The following is a 9,477-nucleotide window of genomic DNA, read 5'->3' as shown; positions in this document are numbered from 1 at the left end:
CGGTGTCGCCTCGGCCTCCTTCACCCCCGCCGCCCAGGCAGTGAGGTGGCAGCGCCGGGCGGCCGCCTAGCCGCAGTTCCCGATGTTGGGATCTTTTAAGGTCATTTGAGAGCACCGAGATTAAGGAGAATTTTTAAAAACCAAAACACAAACCCAACTTCTTGAGTTATCGTTATTATAATTACCCCGATCTTCCCCGAGTCACTTCCCCTCTTCCAAACTCCGGGACCCCAGTTTTCCAGCTTGTTTTCGGGCACCTTTGTAAGGTGTTGGTGTAGTCATGGTATATACTTGGCAATATTTGACTCAGCGTGATCCACCTTTGAGTCATTTTGCCGCGGCCATTTACTACTACCAAAGAGCCCCTGACCACACCTAGAGAGTGTTTATATTTTGCTTAATTCAGTTTTGTCTTTCTGAGAATGGTTCATTTAGTTTCTGTGGATATATGTAAGATTTAGGGAGAGAACAAGATTGCAGTTGAGGAGGTTCAGAAGTACCGTACGAGGAATGAGAAGAGTAGTGAAAATTTGGCAATGTGAAGATGCTTGGCTTAGTTTTAATGGATTAGGAGAGATTTACACCTAGTGTTACTGTATGTTATTGTTCTCTTTCCTGCCTCGTACCCCTAGAACTACCTTTCCCTCTCCATTAACCTCTTCAACTCTGGCTTCCAAATGGCTCCTGGCTCTGTCCTTGTTTCGGGACAGAGGAAACAGGAGCGGATTTCCAGGGCTTGCTTTTCCTGTCTTTTTCCCCACTCATGCCTAGAACACATAATACTCTACTGCTTGTGTGAAAATTCAATCTGTAATTAAAAATGTGTGCACGGTGCACTGCTGACCACGGGCATGTCTGTTTTTTGTATTTGTAATGTGTATGTCCATTTCAGTGTTGTCTGTTTTAGTATGCAGGTGATAGACTAGAGCACAAGACCTCTGTCTCCGTAGCATCTTGGGTATGTGAGCATTTAATAAGTATTTTCATAATGAGTTTTATTTTAAACTTAATGTTTGCTTTTTTTTAATGCCTTAGTGATTATATATTGTTTTAAAGAACCAAGGGATGGGGGGATAGGATAAAGGATGTTTTCAAGAGAAATTTTTTCAAAATAATCTTGTTTGTGAAGTCTAACCTTCTGTCTTTCTTTAACTTTAAACAGAGCAGTCTGAATGCCAGAATGGATAATCGTTTTGCTACAGCATTTGTAATTGCTTGTGTGCTTAGTCTCATTTCTACCATCTACATGGCAGCCTCAATTGGCACAGACTTCTGGTATGAATATAGAAGTCCAGGTCAAGAAAATTCAAGTGATTTGAATAAAAGCATCTGGGAAGAGTTCAATACTGATGAGGCAGATGAAAAGACTTATAATGATGCACTTTTCCGATATAATGGCACAGTGGGATTGTGGAGACGGTGTATCACCATGCCCAAAAACACACACTGGTATACTCCATCAGAAAGGACAGGTATTCCTCTATTTCAAATTCTCTCTTTACTCTTAGGTATCTTTTCCTACCTCTTTTCCCTAACTTCTGGGCATTACCATGGTATTAATTAATATTGATTGGATAAGTAACTTAGGAAAGCCATTTATATCTCTGTACTTATGTATTCTCTTATTAAAATGCTTTTCATTCTTGTATATGTCATAAGGCAATAGTTGAACAGTACATGAGAAGACTTTAAATATTTATTAATTGGTAAAAGAATGGGAATCAAATCAACAAATATGAATTGAATGTCCTTCTTAGAAGTATTTTAGTAAATATCTCATATGCCCTTGTATCTTAGGATTCGTAATTTGGTTTTTTTTTGTTTGTTTGTTTTGGTTTTTTTGAGACAGGGTCTCACTATGTAGTTGAGACTGACCTGGAACTCACTATGTAGTCCAGGCTGGTCTCAAACTCATAGCGATCCTCCTGCCTTAGCCTCCTGAGTGCTGGGATTACAGGCGTGAGCCACCACGCCCGGCCTAGGGTTTGCAATTTGAATGACTGCGTTTAAATCTATGTGCGAGATGTGCTTGAAAAATATGAATGTTTAAATTTTTAAAAAATTTGTTATAATAAAAGACGTTGTCATTAAAATATTCCCCTTTTTTGAACACACGTATTCCATTGTTCTTGCCACTTTCTGAAGGAAGTCCTGTTCCATAAGTATCTTTAGTTACATTGTTCTGACTACCTAAAAGTCTTGAATCTATTCAAAACATTTACCCTTCATGGTCATTTCTACTTTAGAAAAGAACCAGAAGACTCAAGGTATCAGATCTAGTGAGTAAGGCGGACGAGAACATATAGTAACGTCTTTGTAAGCCTGCCTTTCTGTTGGATGGCACATGGAAGCAGCATTTACTGTGCTTTTCATCACACTTCTTAAACACGCTCAGGATGGAAGACTTCCAGAACTGTTTCAGAAAGTGGCAAAAACAGTGGGATAAATGGTGGGGGAGAATTTTGAGGGGGATTAATAGCAATATATATTTTATTGTAATTTTTATTTAAATATTTGCCATATGTTGGGATCACCTCTTGTGATCTGAAACAGTTTTGCAACAATTTTGATGTGGAGTTTGTAGGTTAAAAATTTGTATTACAGAAGAAAAATCATTTAAGGAGTTATTAAATAGTTATTAAATTGGTAGCCTTGGTGCCCATTGTAAGGAAGAAATTCAGTTTAATTAAATTATTATTATTATTATTATTATTATTATTATTATTATTATTATATATTTTTTGGTACTGGGGCTCCAATTTGGGTTTGCTTGCGAGGCAGGCGGCAGAACCACTGAACTAAATCCCCAGCCCAAGTTTACTTTTATTTATGTTTATTTCTGTTGGTTTCTTGGTAAAGAATCATTTTGTTCAAATACTAGCAGAATAAGCTTGAGTTACCATTACATCAAAAGAATGGTAGTATGTCATATATGAAAAAAGGAAGTAGTAGCAAAGAAAGGAAAGTTTGTCAAAATTTCTTGTAAAACATTAAGTTCTAATGAGGAAACAGGAGTGCTTGATACTAGCATTTTACCAGTTTAATAATTCATTCAACAAATAATTTCATGCCTCATAATTTAGACAAAAAAATTTATTCTTGAGATAGCATTCTAATAAGGGATGACAGGCAATAAATATAAGTACAACAATATAAACACACAAGTACATAGTATGTTAAAAGATGACATGCTATTGAAAGGTAGAGCATAAATAAAGGGGATTTGCAGTTACAAGGGGAAGGGAATATTGGTGGGAATATAGGTTGGGATTTTGAATATCATAGTCAGGATAGGACTCATTGAGAAAACACTACTTGAGTATAGATTTGATGTGGGTAGACTGTGGAGGAGTTGGCCATATGGGCAGTCAGAGGATCATGTAGGTTAAAGAAAATAGCTACTGCTAAGGCCCTTTAGCAGGAGCATACCTGAAATATTCAAGGATCAGTAAGGTAGCTTACTAGGTTGGAACATCAGAGAGAAGAGAGTCGGTACAGTATGTTGTTAGATGTGCAGGACTTTAGGAATCACGAGGACTCTGCTTTTTATTGTGACTACAGTGGAGAGCCATCGAGGAGTGTTGAGCAGTGGAGAGACATTATGTGGTTACCCTGGATGTGATAACAAATAAACATTAGGCAAGGGTAGTGATTCAGCTGAGAAGTGATTATACAGTAAATCAGATCAGTGTTTTAGCACCAAGCAGCAGCAGCTGGATCCTGATTTTTTTTCCTCATTGAGTTTATTGGTACATTTTAGGTATACAGTACAGTTACATTCATCATTGGTATCTTGTACCTCTACATGACAGTTCTTGGTTCTCATTTTCTCCCCATACCCCTTCCCTCCCTTCACCCCCTCCTGATTTTTTTTTTTTTTTTTTTTTTTTTTTTTTTGGTACTGGGGATTGAACTCAGGACCTGTGCCTGCAAGGCAGGTGGCAGCACCGCTGAGCTAAAGCCCTGGCCCCAGATCCTGATTATTTTGATGGAAGAACCTTAGGATTTCTTGGTGGAATGTATGTGGGCAGGAGTTGCTCTAAAGTTCCTGGTCTGAGGAATTGGAAGGATGGAACTGCCCTCTGAAATGGGAACCATAGCTGGAAAAACAGGTTTAGGGGAAAAGGTCAAAGTTTTTATTTCAATCTTCATCCCCTCCTCCTCCTCCCCAGTCTTCTTACATATCTATTCTGCCACCTATTTTGTTGCTCCTACTTTTTTTTTTCCCCTTCCTGGTGCCTGTATCTTCAGTCCTCCCCTGAGAACCAGTGGCATGCATCAGACATGAGAGAGACCTGTGTGTCAGTTAAGGCCAGTGAGATTGCTTATTCTTTGAACATCTCCATTTTTTTTTGTTGCGGGGGAGTATAATTACTGAAAGAGTATTGTGAAATGTTTATGAGAACAATAAGCAATCATTGTTCTTGTTCCAGAGTCATTTGATGTTGTCACAAAATGCATGAGTTTCACACTAAATGAGCAGTTCATGGAGAAATTTGTTGATCCTGGAAACCACAATAGTGGAATTGATCTACTTCGGACCTGTGAGTACTTTGATCTCAGTTGGACAATTGGAGCGAAAAGGAAATAATTTTATTTGTGGTTACTCGTATTCTAATTTTGTAACATGATGTATTAGTAGATAGTGTTAATTTATTCTGTTTAGGTATTCCAATGAAGTCTATTAGTATTGATACTATATTTTAGAAGGTAGAAATGCACTTACCAGCTTTTAGATAGTTTTAAATTGAGGGAGGCATTTAATACATTTACTGATGGAATCCAGACCTCCAAAAGATGTTATTGATGGGCCGGCCCAATTAAGAGGGAATTTAATAAGGTTAAATAATAAATTCCTGTACTTAAGTTAAACACTTCCATTGGTGAGGTTCAGATAGGTGTATGTGAAGAAAATTGCAAGCTCTGAGTGGGTTACTGAGTATCAGGACCAATCATCCAAACTTAGATGATAGTCAGTCTCAAAAATGAAATGATAATGTCAAAAAAGTTTTTTAATTACAGTTTTCTCCTTGATGGTCAGTCAGGCTACCACTGTTATCAGATTTAATCCTCAGTTTTTAGGGCCATAGAGACTTACTGGAGCTTTCCTGGAAGAATAACCATATATATTTTTTAAATTGAATAACTACAGGTATTTAATTTTGCAATGAATATGATAGGAAAAAGTTATTATTAGAGTTTGAAGGGTACTGAGGAAAAAACAAAACAAAATAAAAAACCTTTCATGAAGTACGAGAAAGTAGTACCATCACCAAAAGGTAGAATTTGATTAAATTTGATACTAATTGATTACTAATAATTAAAATTATCTGAAAATGCAGTGAAATGCTTTGTGAGGCCATCAACTTTCCTCCTGTGTTGATAAGAGAATTTTTGATAATTAGAACTTCTGTTAAGCACTGGGTATATTTCAGATTTACTGCATTGTGCTGTATGCATTTTTTTTCAAGAGCAAGAAAGGTCATTTATAATCACCAATTCTTGTTTTTACTCCCTTTAAATTCTGAAAGGTCTAAGATAATGTTTATATGTTGTGGTAAACTGTTTTCTCAGGTCCTCACTCATCCACTTATTTTCTTTGTATATATTATTTCTAGTTTCAGTTTCTTTAATTATAAAAGAAAATAGTACTCAATAGTAAAAGTTGTTGGTAGGATTAATTTGCAAAGCATGTATGTGTAAGACAAGCAGTATACTGCACAATGCAAGGCTTTGGTAATTGTTTCCTGTTAGGGGATTTTTGCTTTTCTTCAGGGCAGAGCATCGTTTTTGAGTAGTCTAATTTAGAAAAGAACCCTTGATTTCTTATTTTTTGAGAGAAGATTTAATTACAGTACGAAAAAAATTCCCAGTGTAGAAAATGGTCTGAAATCATGGTAACATGTCTGTTCTTTCTTTTTCTTTTAAAAACAGATCTTTGGCGTTGCCAGTTCCTTTTACCTTTTGTTAGTCTGGGTTTGATGTGCTTTGGGGCTTTAATTGGACTTTGTGCTTGTATCTGCCGAAGTTTATATCCCACCATTGCCACTGGCATTCTCCATCTCCTTGCTGGTGAGTCTTGTATCATATTTAACTTTTAACTTTTGCCTGTCTCTTTAGGGACCACAGAGTTAAATTTGATAGATTCACATATTACTGTGATGTTATGTTGCCTGAAAAGCTCTCTACTATGCTTTTATTTTTAATTTTTTAATTTAATTTTTTGGTACTGGGGATCAAACTCAGGTCCTTGCTCTTGCAAGGCAGGTGGTGGAACCACTGAGCTAAATCCCTGCTCCTCTACTGTGCTTTTATTGAGCCATGTTTTGTTTTCTAAATTTTCTCTCAAGGTCTGTGTACACTGGGCTCAGTAAGTTGTTATGTTGCTGGAATTGAACTACTCCACCAGAAACTAGAACTGCCTGAGAATGTATACGGTGAATTTGGATGGTCCTTCTGCCTGGCTTGTGTCTCAGCTCCCTTACAGTTCATGGCTTCAGCTCTCTTTATCTGGGCTGCTCACACCAATCGGAAAGAGTACACCTTAATGAAAGCATATCGTGTGGCATGAATGGGAAACTGCCTGTTTTACCATTGCTATTTTTAATATTTTTTAATATTCATAATTCCCCTTGGCTCACAATTGTTTTTAATTTAATTTTTTTGTGAACATATCATTTATCCTGAAAAATCCATTTTATTTATGTACCCTACTAAATGCACACTTTTAAACACCAGAATTTATGTGGTTTACTCTGAGTAATTTCATCTTTCAAACAAACCAGTCAGCATCAACGTCTAGACAAAAAGAAGTGGGTAGAGAGTTGATACAAATTTGTGAAAGAAAATTGAAAGTGCAAAATTGACCCAGAACAGATTTTGCTGATGTTTGTTTTAGACTTTCTGGTATAAGTAAACTATCTCCATCTGTTGAACTAGAAACTTTGATCTTTTTGGGTAACTTCTTATGAATGTCAAAACATACTTTTCTTCTGTAGTTAGTCAGCCAGTGGTATTAGTGCTGCTTTCAAAGATTTAAAGCTCCATAAAATTGGGAAATTATGATTTTTCCCTAAACTTTGGCACATACCTTCATCTAAGGTGAAGTATGGCAGCTGTTTATATCTAGAGTGTATGTCTCTCTACAAGAAAAGTTAAAAAAAATTGTAATGTTTACTTGGAATTTTAATTTTGTAATTACAAAAGTTCCAGTTCAGCCAGATAAGTGAGTTAATCTTAATTTATTTTACTGTTTTTTTTTTTTTTTTTTTTTTGGTACTGGGGATTGAACTCGGGTTCTTGCGCTTGCAAGGCAGGCCACCGAACCACTGAGCTAAATCCCTGGCCCCTTATTTTACTAGTTTTTATAATCTCATTAGGACTTTCAGTCCCACCAAACCATTTTGAATTTTTGCTCCCTATGTACCAGGTTTATTAAAAGTGCTTTCTTTTTAACATTAGGATTACAAAGTAAAATTCCCCAACAGTTTTTTGTTTATTGGAATTAAGTATCTACTGTAATGACCCTCCAGAGCTGGGAATACTACCACAAGATCTAAAGCTGTGGCTGTCCATTAACCTCCAACTATAGTCTTTATTTCTTGTGGTGAAATGATGTGCCTTTCCTTGCCTAAATCCCTTCCCTGGTTTATCAGCATTATATAGTGTCTTCTAATTCAGTCATTTTTTATAAATGTCTATAAACATTGAAGTTTTAAAAATCTTATTTATTTATTCCATACTGTAGCATTTGACAGATTAAAAAAATGTAACAGTAATTTCTTACCATATCCTAAATCTGTCTTTTTTACAAAATAAAAATGAGAAGAAACTCAAAAATTTGTGTATAGTGTCTGAATTGATTTAAATCTCAGTGAATTAAAATAATGGGAGATCTTTGTGGTTCTTCATGGAAAATGCATTAGTACTCTGCAAGCCTATCTTTATGTCTTGTGTTTGTTTGGATTTGTTTTATCTTCCAGAAAATGTGGCAACTGTTTACCCCATTAGAAAATGAGAGAGGTTTTTTTTGTTGTTGTTGTCTTTTTAATGTATCAGAATTTTTTTCTTTTTGTTGAGTTTATTGGTACAATCTAGGTACACAATACAGTTACATTCATTACTGGGATCCTGTACCTTTACATGATAGGTCTTGGTTCTCATTTTTCCCCTTGTCCCTGCCCTCCCTTCATCCCCTTAGATACATATTGAGGATAGACTCTTAAGTGAAATAAATAAGTCATACGTGTATAAATACTGAATAGTTTCTCTGGTGTGAAAAACTATAATAGTACACAAGATCCTAATGAGAAAATAATGTTTCAGAATATTAAAACTAGTTTTCAAAGTAGTTTTTTGATTTCTATACTTAACATGGCTAGTTTCCTATAAAAACTCATTTAATGGTCATGGATGTTTGTGTTTTATAGTAAAGAAATAAGTCAGCTTCTGACTTGTAACAGTCAGCATTACTTTGTACCCAGGTGCCTGTAAAATGATTGATTACTTAGATGTCTAACCCCCCTGCTTTTTAAAACAATACTGGGGATTGAACATACAAGTGCCAAAATACATCCACAGCCCTTTTTACAGAAATTTATTTTGAGATAGGGCCCTGCTAAGTTGTTTAATATGACCTCAAATTTATGAACACCTCCCTCAGCCTCTTCCAGTAGCTGGAATTAAAGGTGTGCGTGAACCCTTGGGTCTGGTAGATATCTACCTATTTCTACCTATTAACTCTTGAAGTTTCATTGATTTAGAGCACCTTCTGTGGCAGGTAAGTAGGAGAAAAGCTAAGTGAACAAACAACATTTAACAATGGGATTTAAGAATTGTTGGCAGTCTGACATGTTTGTATTAGGAAGTTATTTTAAATACCTGTTCCCTGCCTTTTACCCCCAGAGTTACCTACATAAGTGCCTGTAAAGTAGACTAAACTGGAAGGCAGAATTGAATTTTTGGATTATATAGCCTTAACCAGTAATACCTTTAAATTTGGAAAGCTAGCACTATAATTCCTACTGATGAATATGTGTTGTAATTAGTGTTTTTAGCCCAATGCAGTGTTTGAGGTCACCTCTCTTGCAGAGACTTGTCTGAAATAATACATAGGGCTGTATTGTTCAGTGTAAAAACAGTTTTTCTAAGGCTAAACCATATAAAATCACTCAATTATTTTGATTGATCACACCTAAAGTCAGTGGAAAGGTAAATCATCTTAATCTCCATTTAATCTTTGAAAGCAACCCCCAAAGTAAAACAGTTCCAGATACTCTTTTAGCATATGTTATGACAGCTGAAAGAATATGTTTTAAGACCTTAATTTATGGTTTCTAATGAAACGATATGGATAATATGGATAAAATGAGTCTTTTTTTTTCTTTTTTTTTGCAATAGGCTTATTTAAAAGTTGGTATAAAAAAGGCAGAATAATTCTATAATTTATTTGGATAACACCAAGTGTGCTTACTGTCT

At 35.7% G+C, this 9,477-nt stretch overlaps 1 protein-coding gene across 5 annotated transcripts in view; it reads left to right on the top strand.

The window, feature by feature from the left end:
• Positions 1 to 9,477, top strand: part of Cldnd1 (claudin domain containing 1) — a 32,769-nt gene that overhangs the window by 467 nt on the left and 22,825 nt on the right. The window contains exons 2-6 of one of the 5 annotated variants that reach the window (XM_010639650.3): positions 915 to 958; positions 1,163 to 1,472; positions 4,434 to 4,544; positions 5,935 to 6,072; positions 6,351 to 6,611. In XM_010639650.3, the coding sequence (XP_010637952.1) occupies positions 915 to 958; positions 1,163 to 1,472; positions 4,434 to 4,544; positions 5,935 to 6,072; positions 6,351 to 6,571 (824 nt within the window). In that variant the 3' untranslated portion in view covers positions 6,572 to 6,611. Of the gene's footprint in view, positions 1 to 892; positions 959 to 1,162; positions 1,473 to 4,433; positions 4,545 to 5,934; positions 6,073 to 6,350; positions 6,612 to 9,477 lie in introns of those variants that run through there. The other 4 variants (XM_010639652.3, XM_010639653.3, XM_019209852.2 and 1 more) reach the window with 4 other exon arrangements.

Source organism: Fukomys damarensis, unplaced genomic scaffold, assembly GCF_012274545.1.
Source record: "Fukomys damarensis isolate Sample0158 unplaced genomic scaffold, DMR_v1.0_HiC HiC_scaffold_24, whole genome shotgun sequence".
NCBI classification, from domain to species: domain Eukaryota; kingdom Metazoa; phylum Chordata; class Mammalia; order Rodentia; family Bathyergidae; genus Fukomys; species Fukomys damarensis.
This window is presented reverse-complemented; position numbering and strand designations above follow the sequence as displayed.